The 23,517-nt window shown below is 36.6% G+C and overlaps 1 protein-coding gene across 5 annotated transcripts in view; it reads right to left on the bottom strand.

Moving 5' to 3' along the window:
- Positions 1-2,745: 2,745 nt before the first annotated feature.
- Positions 2,746-23,517, bottom strand: part of carmil3 (capping protein regulator and myosin 1 linker 3) — a 146,095-nt gene continuing 125,323 nt past the window's right edge. For 2 of the 5 annotated variants that reach the window (XM_038300486.1, XM_038300488.1), the window contains exons 29-40: positions 22,703-22,828; positions 21,784-21,850; positions 21,215-21,402; positions 18,945-19,024; positions 14,836-14,955; positions 12,758-12,926; positions 11,629-11,998; positions 10,653-10,756; positions 10,357-10,573; positions 8,843-8,914; positions 8,414-8,533; positions 2,746-3,452 (exon numbers count right to left, since the gene is read on the bottom strand). In XM_038300486.1, coding sequence (XP_038156414.1) covers positions 3,421-3,452; positions 8,414-8,533; positions 8,843-8,914; positions 10,357-10,573; positions 10,653-10,756; positions 11,629-11,998; positions 12,758-12,926; positions 14,836-14,955; positions 18,945-19,024; positions 21,215-21,402; positions 21,784-21,850; positions 22,703-22,828 — 1,665 coding nt within the window. In that variant the 3' untranslated portion in view covers positions 2,746-3,420. The remainder of the gene's footprint in view (positions 3,453-8,413; positions 8,534-8,842; positions 8,915-10,356; positions 10,574-10,652; positions 10,757-11,628; positions 11,999-12,757; positions 12,927-14,835; positions 14,956-18,944; positions 19,025-21,214; positions 21,403-21,783; positions 21,851-22,702; positions 22,829-23,517) is intronic. The other 3 variants (XM_038300487.1, XM_038300490.1, XM_038300491.1) reach the window with 3 other exon arrangements.

Here is a 23,517-nt window from a genome sequence, read left to right as displayed (position 1 = left end):
CTAAGAGGATTATTGCACTATGTAGCATCTATGATGACAGTGCCCCACTCTAAAGGCAATATTTTGGCTCGGGCACTAAGCCGAATTCTTTTGTCAAGTGAATTATTATTGAGCAGAGCATTGTAAGGATACAAAAATCTTTTTGGGACAAAACAGGATGCTAGCTGGTATAGCACAGAAGGTGCACAGTGGATCAAACCAGCTTTTATAAACTCATATCAGTTAAAAGGTGTTTATGTAAGGAGTCAAACTATCTGCAGTGGAGTTTTCTGCCTGGGTCAATCCCATATAACACACCTTTCATTAAAAGCTGTATGATTTCAGCCTTTCACTGAGTAATTCAGACACCCACAGCTTTAACAGGTCATCTTTACTGAATGTTAATGACTGCAGAAATTGTGTAGGTTTGCTTACACTATGATGAAGCACTTAGCTTAGTATATGATGTGCAGAAAAGGCACCATATAGGTGTGTATGGAAAGACAAAAGGGTGAATTAACCAGGCTTATCTGAGGACAGATAGACTGTGAATCCTACACCCCTGGCTGTGATGTGTCCTGAAGCGCAGGAGATCAGGTGACTGTAAGGAGGGAATTAAAAGCCTGTCATTGTCAGGAGGCTCACAGACTCTTCATTGTCTGGGAGGGAAAAAAAGGTAATGAATGTCAGAAAGCCTGAGCTTACTCATACAATGACACAGCAGGGAACACATGCCCATCTGCAACACACAAGCCAGACATGTGAATATTAAAAGCTCATCATGTTGAAGCTATCAGTTACATTTGGCAAGTCTTCACCAGATCTTAAAGCAGTGACTGAATCCATGATAGCAGTGAAAGTAGTGCAACATCACCAGGTATTAGTTATATTACAGCAGGACAGTCAATGATTGTGTGTGTTTCAGGCCAAAGTATCGCAGTCTCTGCTGCCACCTGCTGTTCAGTAGTGAAACTGCTCCTTTACAAGGACCTGGCACCTTCAGCTAACATAAGAAATGTTTAAAAACCAACTACTAGACAGTTTGAAAAAAAAGAGAAATTGAAGCCTCCGTGATCAGGCCTCGTCTCCAGGATGGTTGGGCCCCATTGTGCCTTTTGAACGACTTTGATTATTTATAAAGCACAGCCAAAAATGTGTTGGAAAAATTCCTCTACACTGGAAAAACGATCCAGATATAAGTAAAAAATGTCTTCAATTAAGTGTATTTAACCTTAATTTGAGTAGGTAAATGAGATAGTTTGCCAATGAAATGAGTATTTTACTCTTAAAATGATATTAGATAATATGCACTTAAAATAGGACAGTGCAATTGTGTTTTATTTTAAATGTAAATTGTCTCATTCCATTGGCAAAATGTGTCTTTTATATCCTTAATTCAAGAAGAAATGTAATTATTTTAAGAAAAAATTTCTTATCTAGATTAAGATTTTTTTTTCATTGTAAAATGTTGGTTCTTATTTACAGCATCTTAGTCAATCAGTCAGCTGAGCACTGATAAACATCTAATGTTTCAACACGTTCCCAAGTTCTTCTGTTGCTTGTTTGTAAACCATAGAGATCATCAGAAATTGTAAAATCATTGCTTACTCTTTTTTGCTCTGTTATTCAAGAATTCCTGTTGAGAGGATTTAAGCCATGTGACACAGTGTATTATACTGTTGGAGGAAGTCACCAGGAGATTGGTGCAGAAAGGGATGGACATGGCCCAAAGTGATCAGAAAATATCAACCACACCTTTACCACACTACCAATTAAGATTAATGATATTGTTTACAAGAAATCCTGCAACATAGTTTTTAAGTTGCAAGTAAGATAGAATCATATCTGAAAAAACTTTCCTTAAGTTGTTATCCCCCATTTTTGGTGTCAACAAAAAAACTATAAAAAAACATTTTTGATACAGCCAACAATTAAGTTTTAGCTTGAATCACCGGTCCCTTTGCATGTGTCCCCAAACAAGGTAGTCTATGAATAAACTGGCAAAACCCAGGCCCCATAGAGAACAAGTATTTTGTATTGTTGAGGCAAAGATAAGACATAAGACCCATGCATCAAAATGACCTGGATGCTGCCATCAAATCAACCTGGGATCTATTGCAGCTCACTTGTGCCAAAGGCTGATCACCTCCATGCAACGCTTACAATTAATGCAGTAATTGATATAAAATGAAGCCCAGCCAAGAATTGAGAGCATTAAAAAGAAAGTTTTCTCTGGAAGCCTGATATAACTGTTAAAATATCCCTTTTTTATATTATTTAATAATTGATTGGGCACCTTTTTTATCTGTAAGCCACAATTGGATGCTTAATAATATTTCCCATTAATCTATATCAGTTTCGTCTCTAAAATAAGAAAAACTACAGATTTTTTTTGGAATGTACAGTAACTGGGTCAAATGTAATAGTTTTGAAAAAACAATCATATGTTGTTTTTTTTTAAACAGCAGTATGTGGACAAAATATGAGGTAAGCCAGTCCATCACAAGTTTGAGTTTCCTCTTTCATATTTTTAATTCATTTACTTTAGATAAAGTAATTTCCTGAGCATGATTTATTCTATAGATTCGCCAATACAGTGAAGTTTAAAAAGGCAAGTAAATAAATTGTTAAAATAAATACTTTATAAAATACATGTGTAAATATAGGCACGTAAATAAATGAATACAAATTAAATATGTGGATTACTATAATTAATTAACACCTACAGTAATTATGCAAACAGGCTGAAAAAATCGGACACCTCAGTTCCTTCTATTAATTCAGTTTTATTAATTCTGATTCATAGAAGCATTTTTAGAAAATATAATTATTTCCAGGCCATTAAAATCAGATTCAAACCACCCACAGGCTGATTTAAATACTCTTGAACAGATGACAGAGCTAAGTTCATGGTAACAAGTTTCTCAATCAACATCACCATACACCAAAAAAAGCATACACACAAACAGTTATCAAATATTCTATTTTCATAAATTAAATCCTGTTTGTTAACTAATAGCTTTACAACAATGGTTAGTGCATTTTGTCTACATCTTCTTAATATAAATACAGTACAAACGCACTTTTAGTATCCACAGATTGTCAGTAAAAGGTGGGGGAGGGGCTGAAGAGACATCATTTAACAGTAAATAATTTGCACATATGAATAAGACAACTTTGAACATACTGGAGAACAGAACTACCGCGTGTGTTTTAAAGAAATGTCCCATTATGCATGAGAAACCATAACAAGTGCAAGCAGCTAAAAAGAAGCAATACAGAACATGCACTTTTAGCCAGAGGTTGATGAAATGAAATATAATTTCCTGATGAAACCCTTTTTCCATTTGAGTTCATGTGGTTTTAAAAGCTTGTCTCTGTCCAGTTCTCTCTGTTCCAGTCTCCTCTTCCCAACTGAGTCTTCTCGGGGCTCAGGTAATGTCATAAAGCGTCCCTCTTACCGCCTTCCTGGCCTGCAGGACAAAATACAACATAAGGCCACACTCATTATATTGTTAAACGATCCAATTACGTGCAATACAAAGGGGTTTCTGTCACACAAACACGTAAGTGTAAAGGTAAAAAGTGCAAACAATTCAAAGTTAAAGTAACCTCAGATATCTGAGTTCTAAGAGTTTTAGGTTCCTCACTGTCTGTAATAAACTGCTTCCTTTTTAAGGAAACAGATTTAATTGAACACATGAGGATGACCATAAACAAAATATTCACTTTTATTACTATGTTGAAAGTCTTCCTTAACACGATGGTCTGACATTTAGAATCCTTGAACAACAGCCAATATTGGATTGACCTACTGATGAGGCTTTCCACAGCTGCTTTTTTAAGTGAAGCTTTCTGCAGCCGGTACTTATGGCCTTTTTTCTGCCCCCATTAGCATTGCAATTCGTCTAGTAACATTATGTGTGATCTGACATGTTTTGAAACAGCCCAAATCTGATGTCACGCTGGAGTCCAAATCAGAGGAAATGAAGAGGAATTTGTCATTTTAATTTTATTTAAGATCCCCATTAGCTGTTGCAAGCTACAGCTATTCTTCTAGGGTCCAACAAAAAATATGAAATAAAAAAATACAAATGAAATAAAATTATATGGACATTAAAACAACATCTCCCATAATCTATACATATACATAAATACAGTAAATACACACATATACACATACATACTCATACATATATACATATACATACATACCCATATACATACACAGAAACAATCCAAACTAATCAAAACAAACTACAAAGCACAGCAAGTGAAAAAGACTGTGTACTCCCTCACAGTCATAGAACCATGTGATCTAACCTGTTCATTTTACTTTTGTCATTGCCATTACCTTCTTCTCTACATACACATACACTTTTCTAATGCACAGTGATTCACACTTTTAAACAATAACATCCAAGTGTATGTATATACCTTTACACATACACACAAACATATTCATCTCTAGTCCTCTATACTGTACATCATTCTAATTGTGTTTTATGAGACAATTTAATAAATGTTCTTTCAATGATCTTTTAAATTTCCTTAAATCAATTATCAATTTAATGCAATTTGCCAGTCAATTCCATGCTTTCATACCTCTATACATAACAGTTCTTATTAAGGCATTTGACTTTGCTTTAGGCAAACTAAAGTTTCCTTCAGTTGCATGTCTAGTCATGTATTCGTGATTCTCCGAACTAAAAGTAAGGTTTGTAAATAAAATATAAGGTGTTTTTAATACAGATACATTTCTCATCATAACAGTCAATGAGTATGAAAGTCTGTCTTTAACCAACAACCAGTTTAACTTTTTATGCATTGAGATGTATATTTAATAATTCAGTTTAAAATAATATTCTTTTTAGCAAATAATAATGTATTTTTAGGACATATCCAAAAAGTTTAATCTAACCTGATTTAGAAGTCTTAACTCTTTAGTGTTAGTTATATTTTGGTTAAAAAGCCAGTGTTTGTCAGTTTAGCTGACCGTTATTTTATTACTTAACATTAAAAATCAAGAAAACTATTTTACATGAAAAAACAAGCATTATTTCAATATAAAAAGGTAGAATATGGTTTACTTTTGCTTTTTGAGTCTCACTGTCAGACTCTGAGGACCTTAAACTTGTTACATCCTTCATGAGAAGCGAGAAATTTTTTCCTTCTTTTCCAGCCACAAGAAAAAAATTACTTCATTTTGTTGTTGCAGCAGTGTATAGGTTTTTTTGCTGCGTGTTTGCGACATGTCTAGGCAGAACTTTCTTTCTCACAGCATGAACAAAAACACTTGCATGATAAGTCAGGATGTGGAAGGGTGTTTTTAAGCAGGAAAAGTGGAGAGGGTTTTTATCCTTTTGTATTGGGGTTGGAAATTCTCCTCTTAAGTAAGGTGCTGAAATCTCTACTGAGATCTGGTATGTACTGGATCCTTTGAGCAGATGATGAGAAAATATGATCATTTAAGAAGTCCTAATATAATGCATTTTGTTCTTTACATCCTCTTCCTGTTTATCGATCCAAAAATGCCTAATCTGCGTTGCTGATATGTTTTCTTTTGCGGCTGTGACATAAGCTACAGTAGATGACACTTACACTGAGTTCAGCAACTGTTCTTTTTCTAAAGTATGAGTACTTTGAGGCAAAAAACTAAGTATTGCTTTTGCCACAACAAAATAACCATAAAATTTCAGAGTGTGCAGCAAACTTCACCACTATTAAATGATTGCTGCTCTTCTGCATACCAACAAGTGCTGCAATGGCCTGATTAGTCACAAATTCATTTAATTAATTTGTTTGGCAGCAAGGAGGAAAAAAAAACATGCAAGACAGTTGGTCCCTAAGGAGAAGTGTTGGGAACCATTGGGGGTTAGGAGAAGTCTTCAACATCCGTCATCAATATCCAGTGTCCTAAACATACCTGAATTAAATGGCTATGTATTTCTCCACCACATATCAAATACTGGTGTTGATCATTCCCAAAAATGATTACGCATAAAACAAGACCTAAAATAATTGCAGCATATTTAGTTTGGTGTGTTAAAAAATAAAAGGTGTTCACTGCATGTTATAAGATCCATTAAAATGAATAACTGATAGAAAAATAGCCATCTCAAGCTTGATATTTGAAAAGAAAACATTCCTTTTTATAATGTTATGTGATACATTTCTTACTTGATGCAACTATGCATGAGCCTTGAGTTGATTTTTTTTCATTACCATAAATATTCATATTTGGCTCACACACAGCTCTGCGGATAAATGGGTTGGAGTTCACATTAGAGCAAGCTTTAGCGATCTGATTGTGAATTAACACAAGTAGCCACTTAAAGCAGTGAGTATTCCCTGTAGCGTAAACAAACGTTTGTCCTGTTTGATTCTTGAAATATTATGATTTTCTATTCCAGTTGAACTTGTATAAAACTCAGCATACTTGCTGAGTTTTAGCACATTTTTTAGTTTAAGCACATTTAGCTTCCTGGCAATTTCTGTGGTCATGCTAACTGTTAAAGTAGCAAGCTGTAGGATGTTTCTTGCAGATGTGCAGATGATGCAAATGTTTCTGTGAAGCCGGATTCATCACCATGACCATCAAATCAAACGCAGGGTTTAGTCGTACAGTGTGAGCTCACAGCTCACGATTTATGTTCGGCCCGACGCTCTGAGGCGATCTACCTGCTCACACTGTATGACTAAAAACCACGTCGAATTCAGCTTTACAGTGAGTTGGAGCTGCTGAGACTCGTCAATCCAGAAGCCAAACAAATAGAAGGGGGATATTAAGCTCACTATAGTGAAACGTGTTGCCTTGGCAATTTGCAATTTTGTGCTGAAAGCCATGTTTAACTGCATTTCACTCATTGCATCCCTGCTGTGTTTACATCTGAGAGGAAGAATAAAAAGAAGAATCCTTGTTTGCGCATGCGCCCTGAGCGATTTGCCCATGACGGTCGGGAGAAAAATTAAACGTTTGATTTTCTCCCCACCTTACGATTCCTGATCGGGAGGAGGTCGTGAGAGGCAGATCGCCCCTCGTAACCCCCTGTACACTACACGACTCACGACCCACGATCAGGCTGAAAGTCGGCCCAATCGAAAGATTCTTGCCCCGAAAATCACACAGTGTACATCAGGCTTAAATCCTTCAATCACTATATAGAGCGGGGACTATATAGTGGACTTAATAGTGAACTTCCAGCACACGGTGCCAGCGCCATCTTAGTTATTAGTTGTGAGGAGAGCTCTATGTGCAAAGCATTCCGGGGTATATCTGCCTCTTCTGAGGCCTTTCTTTTCTTCTCATACACTTCATAGATAACTTTTCTCTTAGAACAATGGGCCATTTTCAAAGAAACAGGGTGAGAAGGTTGAGCTTCAATGACTGTCTGAAACCGTAGCTCACTACAGATATACGCCTGAAAGTGTGGATGCCCAAAAAAAGATAGCTAACTGGGGACGATCACGAAGGACGGCCTTATGTAAACGTATCACCAGAATGATTGAGAATTCAGAGGACCACCTATTTTGATGATCCACCTGGGGGAAAAAATCCTTCACTATACCTTTAAATATATACCAGGAAGAAATTTAGGTGACCTCGATGTGTTTCTGGAAAAAACACCTTGAGACTAAGCCATTATCATCAGTTTATTTTCTTTAAAGAACTGTCGTGCCATTTTAAAGGGCAGCCTGCGCCAAGTACCGACCCAAAAGGAGTGAAAGAAAATCTAAATTATGACTGTGATCCACTGCTTGATTTGACAGATCACAGATGGCCTTCAGACTTTTTATTCCTGAAATAATTAGCTCTGCTACTAACAAATCTAGGATGTGCTCATCCTTTTTTCTCTGTGTTGAAGGTTCCTGCTGCAGAATGTTAAGATATACTGCCCTGGGTTAGGAGAGTAATTGGCAGTGGTTTAGCCATGTCATTAGCATTCTTTTATTCGCAGTGCCTTAAGGTTGACTTCTTCAGCACCACACTGCTTAGAGTGGAAAATGATGATGAATCAGCTAAACTTGTCTAGCAATTATCACAATAATGGAACCAAGAACAGAATTAAGCATGAGACATAAAAAGGTGGAAATGGGGAAGTAGATATCAATTTGCACTGAAAGCTGCCAGCAGCAATGAGACATGCCTGGCAATGATCCAGAATAGTCCTTTAAATTATATTTTATCATCTCTTACTTTGATCAACCATTTATTAAATGGCACATTCTCGCTTTTAGTATGTAGGGTATGACTCATGCATGAAGAGCATATTAAAAAGGAGGTTAAGGATATATAGCAATCACTGAAAAACATAAATAGATTTCATATATCATTTACAAAAAAGAAAAAAACTAAATTCATAAAAAATATAATGTAGGAGATGGTTACCTGTCATACCACACATATTAGAAAGGGATTCAAACAAATACATACACCCAGTCCAAGTAGAGCAGTCCAGGGATCTGTTTCTGTACTGGGGAAAGGTGGTTTTGTTCACAGGGAATCTGCGATCTGAGGACCTCTCGAGATCATAGGGAATGTCCCTTTCCATGCCTGAGAGGTGAAATGGTGGGAGACATACACACAGCGGGGTGTGGGAATTAAAAACAAAAACATGGAGTGGGAGGTGGAAGCAATAACGTGAGGCACAGTCTAAAGGCTAGGGAGCACATCAAATATCACACCCATGCTGAGTTCATTAGGTATAAAAATGAAAGAAAAGGTCTTTATGAATGATATTGTTCTGAAGAAATGCATTTAGAGATGCATTTATACTCGTGTGCATGCACTCTGTAGCACAATAAACATAGAAACAGCCACGGGGGGGGCTGAAACAGACAATGTAAAAGTGCAGTAATGTACCTATGTCAAAGGAGCTGGACTTCCTGGTGTGATGGGATGTTTTTTGGAATCCATTGTGATCTGCTTCCTCATCTGTGGGTATAGAAGGAAAAGTCACAACAACAATTTATCTCATCCTGCAGCTATGGTTTACTAAGTTCTCTAAGAACAGGGTTTGTTGGTATTTGGCTCCAATTAATGATCTGAGTTCCCCTAATTGCCTTAAGTGTCTATTTAATTAAAGGTATGGTTGAGGATTTTCACAAATTTTTGAAAAGACCCTCCCTCTCCACTTAAAAAAAAAAAAATGCACATGCACAACCCTGTACCTGCTCCCGAGAGGGAACACGTATTAAACGCGTTCGAGAGCATATACAAGCCTATTTCTTCTTGTGCACGCTCTGTTTAAAAGTTGGTGTTTGCATCGCTCATCCATGCTTACTTTCCAAAAGAAGATTTGGAATATTTCCACTATGTCAGACTCACCACCAGTAGATGAAAATGGCGGCGAGCATGTAGGACGGACTTACATAAGCATATCACCAGAATGATTGACAATTAGGAGGACCACCATTTAAAAAAAAAAAAAAAACATCCTCCAATATATAGGTTATCGATTCAAATTATGTATTTTATCCTTAGCTTAATTTAATCAAAGGATCTCTGTTAATAATTTTTCCAAAATGTTTAATTTGACACGTAAATAATTGTTCTAAACACCAAGGTAAGTTTTTACCCTTTTCATACGATGTATTATTTACTTGACTTAAAGCTACAGTGTGTAATTTTCAGCAACATCTAACGTCCAGACTGTGGACCGCAGCAACATGAACATCTCCCCCCCACCACTTCTCCCCCCCAACAGTACGGCGAGCGTTACGGGACAAAATGTCTTCCACGACTTCCGCATCACCTACCTTCTCAAGTGATAAGGTTTGTTTACATAGATAATTTTACAGATAGTATATCATTAGTCTGTGTAGGGTATAGATTTCATGTAGACTGAAGATAATAAATATACCCGTAATGGGCGATCTCGCAATCGCAAGTTTGTTGGCTCTGCGCTGCCGTAGCGCAAAGATGTCTGCCTCCATGGCTGCGAGACCCGCTCCTATGTAATTATAAATAACGAATTCTAAGGCAATGCAAATATTAAGGTTAAGAGGCTGAGCTTGTAGATGATGATAAATAACATATTTATGTATAATATATTACATTTCTGACTGTACATCCCTGTAATTATTACACACTGTAGCTTTAAAATGTTATTATTAATTTATGACCAAACACAAAAATAACAAAAAAGCAGAAAAGAGCTATTCATGTCCAATGTTAGAGTTACTGAATGCACATAACTGATTGTGCTTTTATTTTGAAGAGCTGTAAGCATCTTAGTTGTAATGATAACTCCTAACCACCTGCTTTAGATAGTAAATCTAAAGCTTGACTGAAGTCTTAGTTAGCTCCACTTAGATTCTATACAGATCTAATCTAAGACTTCATACTATGAATATGTGAAAGTGATGTAACAATACCGTGGCTGACGATGGTGGGATCGGCATCCTCGGACCCAGGCGTCACAGAGGCTGTAGGACTCCATGCCTCACACGTCCCTTTGTCTTCCGAAACTGGCTGAGCAGGTGGAAAACTCTTCTGATCATTCTTTTGTTCTTCTTCAGGACTGGCAGGAGTTTTTGGTGAAGTCTTGGTCTTTTGTGGAGTGGCCTTTTCTCTCTGGAGCTCTATGCTTGGCTGGTAAATCAGTGCAGCATATGTTCATGTATTTCACACGACAGCAAGAAGAAAAAAGGCTTATTCATTTGCTACCTACCTTTTTGGGAATAAGAGGACGCTGTCCCTCTGGACCCCGCCCTCTCTGCTTCTCTTCCTGCAGTCTTTCGCTCTTTTCTTCTACATCTGATCTTTCCGTCTCTTCTGGTAACAAAATAATAGGAAACCATCAATAATTAGTTAAATCTTTGCTTCTGGGTCAACGGTAAAAGCCATAAAGGAGCGATTCTGACGGAGACATTAGGTGCTGCTTCTTTAGCCCTGGGTTTAAAAATGTTTAAATTTAATCTTTAAATTTAAGTAAGAACGCTGCTTATTTTCTGTATGAAGGTTTAGCTGCAAATTACAACAGATAAAAAAGTATACATAGCATAAAAGCCGAATGTTTGTGTATTTTTCCCGATTATAATCCGTATACAGTATTTACATTTGGCAGTTTGGTATTCGCATCAACAGTGGATGTCGAAGCCGTTAAATTAGCGACTATCCTTGACTAAGGCTTTCTGCGATAGTCAAGGATATTATGCTCCACCAACTTTAACAGCTGCTACACTTCATCAAATTCTCTATAAAATAGTTTAGAATATCATTTCTGTGTGTGAAAGTCACTAGTTGGAGCTTATAGATTTAAAGCTAACACTATACTATTGTGGTTACATTGTGGTATTGTTACAGATGTTTTCGATTCTTTAAGAGGTATAACCCAAAATATCTGTCTAAGTTTGCATTCCAAGCACTTTGACAGAGTCTGAAATATACATTTATACCACTTGAGCCTCCCTTTCATGGATGTCAAAAAAATGGCAACAAACTTCATGTTCTCAGTATTTGATATGTGACGGACCATCAAAGAGTAATGTGTTGTTCATTGTAAAGTGGAATTAGTTTAGAAATACAATTCTGAATGTGGAGTTTGGAGTCCAATTTACTGTGATTCCCTTAAAATAAAAAAACACTATGGAGTAGAGTTTCCAAACCAGGCAGTTTGTACTTTTTTGTTATAGAATTTGCAGTACCTATACTGTCCTGCAGGTGCCTCTGCCTTATCACAGCCTGAGTTGGTTTGGTGTGCGGAGGAGGCTCTGGCCTTGGCCCACAGGGGGCCATGCTGCAAACGCCGCTGCTTTGGATGTCCTCTCCCGCCTCGGTCCGTGACTCAGTCAGTGGGACAATTCTCTCCTGCCTGCCCGTCTCCATCTGTCTGTCCGTCTGGTGTTTGGAGGACACCACATGCCCGTTACTTTGAGTATCTGTCGGGGCATCTGAGATGGTGTTTGATCCATCAGCGCTGTGCTGCATCTCTTTGATGTCACACGTGCTGCTGCTGTCAGAGTCCTCGATTTCCGCCCCGATACAGCTGTACACCATGCTGACCAGATCTGTGGACTGCAGCAGGAGAGATGGCCATTCACAGAATTTTAATTAGTCAGAATCAGATAAATGCTTTTTTTTTTCACTGTTCAAAGAGGACACAAATGGAAATTTGATTTTATGGTTCCTCTATTTACAATAATATAAAGACCTATTGTGATTTTGAATATCTAATCATCAACGGATTTCTCAATTATCATTCTAATATTATTTGAATACAGCAGTGAGAGTTAGGGTAGCCCCCTTTGGTTCTGTAAGAGTGTTGGAGCACAGATTTAAAATAAGCCTTAAAGTCGATGTTTCACACAAGCAGCTACACAAATCCAAGACATAAAAAGGCTGAGAATAGCAGGTGGTGGGCACAGCATGCAGCTCTGCTCTGTGTCATCACTTGGGAGTACAGGAGCTGGGAAAAAGATGTTCATATCTAACATCTTGATTAAAAAGCAGACTTTAAAGCTGAGGTTTTATTGCTATTCTACAGTCTAAGATTAATTGTGCAACAGTGTTCAAAGCTCTGACAATAAAAAAGATTCTGCAACTTTAAACTTCTGCCAGCAAAATTTTTGAAAGAACCAAAATGATAATAGAGGCCCTTTTCTTCCCTGTTACTTCTGCTACCTGCTGTTGCAACATTCTGTTACAAAATAATTTGTTTTCTAAACTAAGCAAAGAGGTGCATCTTCAAGGATACTCAACTCAGTCTCCAGCTCATCATAAATAGCCAGTGTCTCAAGAGCTGCTTGTTTGCAGAGACATTTCAATTCACTTTACCTGTCTTTGGATGGGACAGGGGGGGCTGGCAGCCCTCATCCCATGAACAGGTTGGCCCTGAGTTGGCCGAGGTGAAGACATGCTCCCGTTTGCTCCAGGAACAGCGCTCTCTGGCCTAACTGTATCTTTAGGGTGCTGAATCATAGAGTAGACGTTCTCTGAGGCTCCCCTTGAAAAACAAAAATAGGAAAAAAACATGCAATGATTCAGCTTGAACCTGAGAGGCCAGGTAAAATGTTTTGTTTGTACAATTCATTGTCATTGTGCATTGTCAGTGAAAACAGCAAAATAATCTAGCGCAACCTCTGCTACTAGTTAAGGAGTTTTCTTTTCATTGTTGCCACATACTGTACAGTAGATGTTCTTCATTGTGCTTCAAAGGTAATTACACTAAAGCAACTGTCCAATGTTGCCACATGTTCATAATGAAAGAGTGATTCCCACAAGTCAGTTACTAGATGGAATAAGAAGGGTTTTTATATTACAATCAATGTGGAATCTATGTTATTGACTTGGAATGTGTCAGTATGATTAAATTTAAATGTTTTTCTTGTAAAGTGCTGAGAGATGGCATGTGTTATTTGGAGATATTTGAATAAACTTAATTGAGTTGCTGCAAGAAAAAAAGGAAAGAAAACAAATTAAGAAAAGACCAAAATGAAAGCAGTAATAAACATCCAGTCTACCAGTTTAATATCAATCTGACATCTAACTATATTACAGTATTTTCCGGACTATAAGCTGCTCCCTTTTTCCCACGCTTTGAATCATTCCACTATTCTGTGTATTTTTCTTAACTGCCAGAGTGGGAAGTTACATTTTAGGCTAATTTTCATTTAGCTCAAGAACACACTAGCAGCACGCATTACAGAGAACAAACGTCTCAAATTCACACATTTTGACATTTATTTGCTACATTAAAGCTTTGGAACCGAAGAAGAGACTTGGCTCAACTCATGCAGAGCTGAAATAAAGAGCTGACAAAGCCCCATATTTCAGTAGATTTAGATTTATTTATTTATTCGACAGGAACAATGTATATTAATAAGCATTCCTGCAAATGCACCAGAATAAGCCAAAAGGCTATTTTTCAGCTGTTGTCCCTGGACAGATCTTAAAATTGTCTACCTAAAAACACAACAGTAAGAATTTTACAAAGAAAAATACAAATATAAAAAGAAATAAAAACAGCTATAACTCTTCAAGACTTGTTTAGAAATACAGAATTAATGTTCGCTAGACTACAGATTTTAGGTTAATAAAATAGAATAACACATACAAAATAATACCATTTATATATATATACACATACTTAAACATACATATACTGTACATACATACATATATAAAGCAGAGACACAAGTGGCAAGCTCTTACTGCGGCGAGCCAACAAGCTAATGGGAACTAGTATTCCTACTGCAAAGGCTTTATGTAGAACTCCACCTACAGGTTTTGTGGGAGACAGTTTAGTTGATGTCAGCGGTTTATAGCCGAAGTGAGTTTTGTTTTTTGTTTTTTCATAAAATGTCATGGGCGTGGCTTATAGTCCGGAAAAACACGTTAACTGACTCTGAAAATATAAATAATGACTTTACTTCTTTAATTCTCCTAATGACTGGATTGAATCTTTATGCATTCTAAGCAGATCTGTGAGCTAAAAAAAATACACTGGAAACTTCATCAAGTGGCACTTTTTATAGCTTTAAAGTCCCCACTTTGTCCTGCCCTCAAATCTCTCCTCTGAGAAAATAGAGGAAAAAAAATGCTAGTCTGTACTTTGTCCATTTGGCAAAGCAGAGTGGTTTTAAAGTGCTAAATCAAAATTAAATAAGACCAGCCAGAACGTACGGAGTAAGATAAATTCAAAGCAAAAACGGTTGAATACATAAAAATATTGTTTCCGCTGCTTAAATATTTATAACTTTTAAGCATGCAAAACCCTGCATCTACTGTATATTCTTTTAACAGCCGTCATGATCAATAAGTCTATGCGCCTATAAATCCCTAATGGTCCCAGTTTTACTCAGCTCAGGGCCAGGTTATTTCTTCTCCATTTTTTTTTTTTTTTGCATACTTACTCCAAGTCCTGATTGGAGAAGGTAGAGTTGCGATTTTTGCGGAAGCCAGAGAAAATCGACAGTACACTGCGCCTCTTCTTCCTCCTGAGTGATTGGGCCTGATGGAGGGATGACAGCTGACTGAAAGAGATGTAGAGAGATAAAAAGTGCAAAGGTGAAAAATTGGATGGAAGATTGGAGGATTAAAGTTAGATGGCTCATTTTGTGAACCTACACTAATACAGTAATAGCAGTAAGAGGACAAGTACCATTTCCAAAAGGACAGAGGACCGAGCCCTGCCAAAGAATTCATACATTTTTCACTGGGTTTTTTTAGTTGCATATACAGCAACCACAGTTAAAGATTTTGGTTGCACAGTAATCATGTTGTGTTAAAGCCATAGCAAGGAAAGCAAGACTTGACAGAGTTGAAAATGGACATTCAAAGCTATTTAAAATGTATTTCAACATGTTGAAATATTGAAGTAATTGTAATTGTAATATCAACAACACATTTAAAATGATTCAAAAAGAGTTATTTAAAAGATTTTCAATGAAGGGCTTTTAAAGGGATTATGATGCATGCTATTATGGGAACAAGGCTTGTGGGTGAAATGGACATGATGAAGGTTTTTGCTGAAATGAATCTCAGTGACAAACAAAGTAAACTGTATATGAGATCTAAATGTCAACAGGGTTAATTGGTCATAAATAAACAGGCTAAATAGGACAAAATAAAATCTGAATATTTTCTAATAAAGTTGTTATGGTTATTTTGAAAATAGTAAATTCTTGTATATGTCAATAACCTTTTTTACTAGAGCAGGACAAACCAAACTGATCAAGTTATCATCTACAAGCCATGATTAATGCAAACATATTCCCATTAGTTTTCAGACTTGTGTGTTTTAGATCTGTCGCTGACTCAGTCTGTCTAACTTAAAGTGATAGACAATTAAACAGCCTCCAGTGATCTTAATGGCCTGCTGAGAGAGTAATTGAATCATTTAAATCATCTGTGATGGAGCAGAAAACATCTAAAACATACAGAGGACCAGAATCAAGGAACGTATGGATAATCACTTATCAGTGTGGGATGTGGATTAAGGGGTATTCTGATACAACTCTTTCATTTGAGATGGAGTACAATACCAATATTGACCCAATATCAAATGATCATAAATCATGCAAACGTTTAATACTTATATTTTTGTGTATATTTAAAAAAATAAATCTCGACACAGTGATGAAACTCAAACAGAGAACAATAGCCATCAACTAATGATTGTTCAGCAGGACAGCTGCATTGATGCATGCATCAAGCTCACAGAGTTAAACCTCATGTTGGTGCACATATCGTTTTAAGCAAAGTCACCTGGGCACAGGAGCTGTTTTGAACTGAGTAATGCAGTAAACTGTGTTTATAAGCACATCTGTTAAAGGGAGGCACCTGCCAAAAAAAATTGTATCTCTTACACTTCATTATCAGATTCATCAAGAAATATGGAGCAGCTTCAAGGCAAAAGAATGTTTCAGGCATGTGGGACCATTTGTTTTAATTTTCTCGTTGTGTCATACTGTTCCACTCAGTTATCACACGAGTAATCTAAATTGAAATTAAATTCAAACTGACTTTAGTTAACCATATTTACTGCATCCTCATTCACATGTTTGCTTACATTTTCACGTTATACAATCCCATTATTTATTGACTGCATTTAAAAATATCAAAGAGATTTTCAATTTAAAAGATATTAAATAATACAATACAACATCCAATGACTTAAAATAAATTGTTGCACTAGGTCATCGAGTTTAGTCTAATAGGCTAGCTGTAAGGCTTTAAAATTTTCAGCAGGTCTCAGTATTGAGTGACACAGTATCAATACACTTTGGCAATGTGTCAAAATGCAGTGTCATCAATAGGTATGAGAAATGCTGACCATTTATTATTAACCAATGCGTTACCAAAACTGTTTACAGCAGCAGTACCTCATGTGCTTCTTTTTTAGCTGATATCAGACAAATTTCATCTACGGATATAAGATTGGGACATCCCTGTAGTAGATGTAGTCTGATGTTTTTAAAAAATGAATATTGCTTGCTTAGTTAGTATATTTTCGTGTTTTCTTTAAGAGCTTTTTATGAGAAAGAAACCCCTGAATGTTGGAAACTGTAAATCATATACAGTCTTATGTTTATATTTTATCACTGCTGCTTACTTCTTATCACTTTAAAATAGAAATGCCTTGAGAGCTGTACTGAATGAAATTTATTTTTGTATACACTCTGTGTGTCGAAGTCTAAGTAAGTGTTAACTATTGAATCATTTGATATGAACACATTAAATATGATAAATAGTTTTGTCCTGATGATGTAAAAAAAAAGATATTTTGTTTATTAATGTTTCAATTAGTTTATTAATTTGTTTATTTAACATGTCATATACTATTGCAGGTGTAGTCATGGCTAATTTTCAGTGCTCATCACTGGAAAAGCAATGACAAAAGACACAGAGTTTAAAATGTCAAGATTGACTTCAGTGGTGTCATAGTTTAGAGCCATAGGCAGAAAAAGCTGTCTAATAGATGCATATCTTAGAAGCTCTCTTTTTCCACTGGAGAGTAATCGATTAATTGAGACCACTGCTCTGAGTGGAGCTTCAAGCTTACAGAGGGCAGAAGGGGCTAGCTGATGCAAAGATTTATACATCTGTTTTTAACAACAACACTTTATCAGATTTTGTATACTTTAGTTAATTAAACTTCTGCAGAGGCCGACAGTGGTTCGTTTGACGAAGTTTCCTTTTCTAGCATCTTCAAAGCTCTGTATTAAACCATTTCAGTGGTTTGATTATAGTAGCTGCTGCCTGTGACCAGGATGTTTCACAATAACTCAGTTGAGACAAAATCATGGCATGCTTAAAGATATATGCAGCAGGAAATGGGAAAAAAATCTTTGAGCATTCTAAAAGTATAAAAAAGTGCACCCTCATAAGCAATTACAGGTGCTTGGCTCCAGGTACTCAGAGCTTCACTTCCATACAGAAACCCCATATTCATATCTTCAGGTAACACAGAGTACATGTCAGACTTAATATTACTTTAGCGATAGTTTCAAGGTGTTAATTTATTGTATGTCTCGTACCATGTCTTTCGGTTGTGCTGTTCTTTTTTCATCTCGTTACAGGTGATGAAGCAGACTGAAAATGTTTTGTCATTATCTCCTTTCTATCTCTTCTTTCTTTCATCTTTTCTCTTTTTTTTCTTTTTTCCTTTTCTTCTTCTGTTTTTCTGCTCTATTTACATTGCAGTGTCCATATAAACTGTAAAACTCCCTGCATAATTATAATAAAGCAATTTATATGCACGAAACAAGTGTACAGTAGCAGTATGGCAATAGCCACTGCTACTAAGTAAAATCTGTTGGGCTCTTTTCGGCATCAAGACAATTATTCTTATTGCCACATTGCCAGACAGTACACTGTAAAAAAAAAAAAAAAATAAATAAATAAATAAAATAAAAGTATAAAAATGTTATTTTGCCATTAATAAGTAAATGTGACTCTCAAACGTTAGGCGTGTGTACAAAATTAGACCAAGATATTTCACCCCCTCAACCTGCACAATGTCAGTTCTCTGGATGACATTCAATTTAAATAGAAGTAGACTTAGTATTGATCCATGTTGAACTCTTTCTTAATGCTATGAAGGACGATTTGTTGTTATTGATTATTACACATCGTTGCCCTGTTTTTAAGACTGTCTTAAAAAACTTAAACCGTTCAAACAAACTGATCTTAATCAACAGCTGATTTAAGTTGTTCAATAAAAAAGATATTTGAGAGTTCAGTCACCAAATTGAACAGGATGCAGTATGCCATGAATCTGTAAAGCTGTAAGGAAACATAAGCTAAGTCTGACTCATGTGAAACAGGGAGCAACAATCTTTTCTACAGTGTTTTTATGTGGATTTTGAAATTGTCCTTAGCTGCTTCATAATTTTTTTTAGTTTTTTTGTGGTCAAAATGATAATATGCATACTGTGTTGAACTGGTAGTCTGATAGAGTCAGGGAGTGAAAGATTTTTGTATGAGCTAAATGAAAAACGGAAAGTATGTGCAACCCAACCTGTCAGGTAGAACTCTTTTGCTGTAGAAATCTGGCAGTCCATCCTCCAGCATACTGACTCCTCCATTCTCAGAGCAATGCTGTGCACAAATAAACACACACACACATCAGAAAACAAAAGTGATCAGTCCAGTCTGCCAAGTCTATTAAGAGCTGAAGGAATGACAAAAAGGTGCGATCATTTCAAATGTCTGGCTAGAAAATCTGAATATGTTGCCAATAGAAGTGAGTTTGGAAACACTTCTTTTACCACGCTGCCCTAATAAATCTGCTCCGATTTAGAAATGAGCTTTGAAAAAGGACTAAACAAACTGCTTAGTTTGTTGATGCCCTGCAGTCCCTCGGGAGACGACAGTTCGCTATTAACATTTGAAACACAGTCACATGTGGCAGCCTCCTACGTTAAAAATAACTTATTTTTAGAATGTGCCTTCGGCTACAAACACAAGATGAATAACCAAGGTTCACACATAATGTAGAAATTGAGGTAAGAAAAAAACAAATGCCTAAAAAATAAACATGTTGGTTTTATGATCGAACCTCTTAAATCTTTATGCTGTTAAATTAGCACTAAAGAAAAATGCACATCAAACCTTAAGAAAATCATACATTTTTCTCCTACCAAAATATCCCTTAAAGGAAAAGTCTGGTCATATTCAGAATTCAAACTTCTGAAAGTACTTTAAATATGAAATGATTACATACTGTTCAATAAATGATACGTTATTTTTAATTAAGAGTAATTTGATTTGAAGAACACTACCACCGGTTTGTGACGTCATGGTGCGGTATCGGCTGTTGATCAAGTCCCAGTGCTGTATCTGGTGTTTTTCACAATGTGCTATTATCCAAGTCATCTTGAAATCATTCTTTTTCCAAATGTTGGCTACATATTATGTTTTTTTTCTCTGGCTAGAAGTTATTCAAGTTGGCAATCCAATCACTAACCCATCCTTGGTGGATCATGAATCGGAAAGGTGAAATAACAACTTTTTTTTTCATGTTTACCCGAAGTATTACAACATTGAACGTGGGCATTGTCAGTTTAACTATAGCTCTCGCGAATTTCAATGGTGAAGTCCTCTCGAAATCTTAAATAATTGTTGTTGATTGCAGATTTGTTTAGTAGCTCCCATTTTGCTTGTAAAGTGGGGAGAATGGAGCTAGACTTACCGCACTGTGACGTTACTGCCGGAAGATGTCAGTAAGATGTGCAAAAATGGTAGCCTGACGTAGTCCTACTCAATTCTAGTCAGAATATGAGTCTGATACTGCTCCATAGAGCTGTGATTATGGGGTGTGTTTTGAACCAACCAGGAAAAAAAATGCCTCTGCACTCAATTGGACAGACGTACAACCAATAAGAGCAACGGAGTGCGTGACGTATGTTAAGCAACGCATAGTTGTTGTCAACAAAAATCAAAGCGTGCAGTTTCACGCCTAGAATAAGAAGATGAGCCTTGATCGCGTTTCTCTGTTCCTCTTTTAAAATTAATTTGCTGTCGATATCTTCTAGAACAGACCTAATAGCAGAATCTACTCACCTCAACTCTCCGGCGGCAGCCATTGTTGTTGTCACCCAAGCGCGCTTTGGTCACGTGGTTGATTACGTTACTGTTGATCATCTGTCCATCATCGTATAAAGCCCGCCCTGACAATTTGATTGGATCGCCTGACAGTGGGCGATAATACTCGCGCTACCATGGAGCAGAGCCAGACCGAACTTCCCGACCTCAAACCGGGACTAAATTCGGAATGGCACCCAGGCTACAAAAATGGCCAGTCAACTCAGTGATTGCGACAAGTTATTTTTTAACTGATTGAACACAAAATTCATTAAAACCCCGCCAATGTATTAGTTTCAGGTATAGATAATGATCAATTTATCATTCCTTAGTGACCCGACTTTTCCTTTAAAAAACGCTACAAGGAAGCAAAAGTAAGCTACAGTGGAAATGTATTAGACCCATTGTTTTAAAAGGGCATAGAAATGTTATATTACAGTTTTTTTTTTACATCTGTACACCAGAGTCACTATGGTTGCATACCAAATTTTTGGGTGACGGGTGGTATAATACTGTGCATGTGCAAGGGGATGTGGCTAAGCAAGTTAGCACTAGAACAGATTCAGTAAAAAGGCTAATTGACAACACTCTAAGTAGTTGCTCTTCAGCTTACGGGGGTTAATATAACAAAAATGTTAAGTTTAAAGGGTGTGATTACTATTCAAATGCACTTTATTTGCACATTAAGTCAGAGAATCTACTCACAGATTCAGGAGGAATGTGTCCTGTCCTGTGTCGTCGCGGTGGGCGTGGCCTGACATGGGTAACATGACGTAAAGGTGAACCGTTGGTTGGGAGAGTGGAGAGGCATTCCCAAGATGCGGAATGAGTCAGAGAAGCTGAGTGGGAAGGAGCAGAAGGAGTCGGAGAGGGACTGGGTTCATCCCCTAAACCTGTGAGACAGACGGTGATTTAAGGATAGATCTCAGAAACAGAATAAGATTAACTGACAAAGTGTTTTATGCATATGAGGAATTTGCTTTGGTGATAAAGTGCTACACACAGACCAACATACAGTTAACAAGAAAGAACTTAAAAATACAGTGGAATGAAAACTGAAAAAATGTGGAATGAAAACTGTGTAGGAATGTAAAGAGAATAGAGAAAGCATGTACGTTTTGCTGAACTTGAACATTTAATTCAGATAGCATTTACACCTTCTGAGACGATGTCACATCACATTTTACCTGCATCACATTATTCACTTTGTTTGCTTCTGCTCCATGAGATTTAAAATATATATATATGTATTTGAGTTTAGAGAGAAGACTCACTCATTCTGGTGGAGACAGGACGAATTCTTCTAGTTCTGGAGCTGCGCTTCTTTATAGCCATGGTATCCTTTTATTAAAGAAGATAAAACAAATATACATTGTCATACAAGAATACATCAGTGCCTTACAAAAACATTCATAACTATGGAAACATTTTCACATATTTTCACATCATAACCACAGCTTTAAAGTATTTTATTAGAATCTAAAGGGACAAACAAAAACAAACTAGCTTCAGTTCAATACAGTTTATTTCTATAGCGCCAATTCACAACACATGTCATCTCAAGGCACTTTACACTTCACCAGATCATACAATTAAATTGATTCAAAGTTTTCTATGTAAGGAAAACCAGTTGATTGCATCGACTCATTGACTTGGATGCAATCCCTCACACTAAGCATGCTTGTAGCGACAATGGAGAGGAAAAACTCCCTTTTAACAGGAAGAAACCTCCAGCAGAACCAGGCTCAGTGTAAGAAGCCATCTGCCAAGGCCAACTGATTGCAGTTTGCTAAAGGTCATGTGGGAAACAGCTAATACAAAGTAGAATGTGCTTTGACACATAACACACGCTATTTCTAACACAACACACGGTAGAGGTTGCATCATTCTGTGGCTCTACCTTTTTATCAAAGTTATACAAAAGCTCTTCAAAGCTAATAGAAAGATTGGTAAAGATATATGCACAACAAAAACAATCCACTGGACTTGTTTTTAACTTTTTTTTTTTGGACAGACTATGACCTAGATGACAGAGAATCTTCACCAGCATATATGCACAACAAATTTTATAGATATACATCCCAACAAACTATATTGCAGTTTTGTTTTTTGCATGAAAAAAGGTTTAAAGGTAAAGTCCCTAACATGTATTACGCCAAAGAAGTCAAATCATTGAGTTTAGCAAACACTTACTATTCCCAGGTTCACTCCAAATTCCTCATCAGGGAACTCCAACGCTTCAACAAGTCTGGAATGTCTGACAGATCTTCTACCAGTCCCCACATCATCCCAACGTTTTGCCTGAGAAACCTGTCGCAGCTGATGCAAAACTCACATTAATAACATGCAACACAATATTCATTCAGATTCTTTTATCAGTGAATATATTGTCCTTAAACCCATCATCCTATGAGAGATGAGTCTATCTCTCTATCCAAGAGGTTCACAACAAAGTAAAGGGTGAATTGCAGTATGAGTTTTAAAATCCCGAGATGAATATTAATTAAACTCAAGTTCTTGATCATAAAAGCAGAGCAAGACATCATAGAGGACAGGCTGGCACTGCAGTAAAACACAGAGAGAAGAATGAGACATAACAGGGAAGGGAGTGCATGGAATATAAAGCAGAGCTGGGCAGACAATGTTGCTACTAGAGATGTATTGGTCGGTTTTTTGGCCATGTTAATTTCAAAGACTCTGTTTTTATAGAGATCCTGCAACATCAAACCATGCAGATAATAAGAACAGAAAGATTTTTTTAAGCATTATGTTTTTACTTTTAAAGAAATAAAAATGTGTGATGCAGGTAAACACAAAAATCAGCCACTTAGACATAACCTCAAATATAAAAGATTTCAAAAATATTTCTGCTGCTGGTGTTTTGATTCAGTTCAAATTTACCTTGGCAAAGGATTTGTATCAAGTTTTTATTTTCATTCTACTGAGCTGTAAGTTTAGGAAAAAAAAAAACATTACTTTGTATTAATTGCATACAACTATTAAGGGAA

This window comes from Cyprinodon tularosa, unplaced genomic scaffold (genome assembly GCF_016077235.1).
Source record: "Cyprinodon tularosa strain WSP-4 unplaced genomic scaffold, ASM1607723v1 ctg45, whole genome shotgun sequence".
Classification (NCBI taxonomy): Eukaryota; Metazoa; Chordata; class Actinopteri; order Cyprinodontiformes; family Cyprinodontidae; genus Cyprinodon; species Cyprinodon tularosa.
The sequence above is the reverse complement of the archived record's forward strand: the minus strand, read 5'-3'. Positions and strand labels throughout refer to the sequence as shown.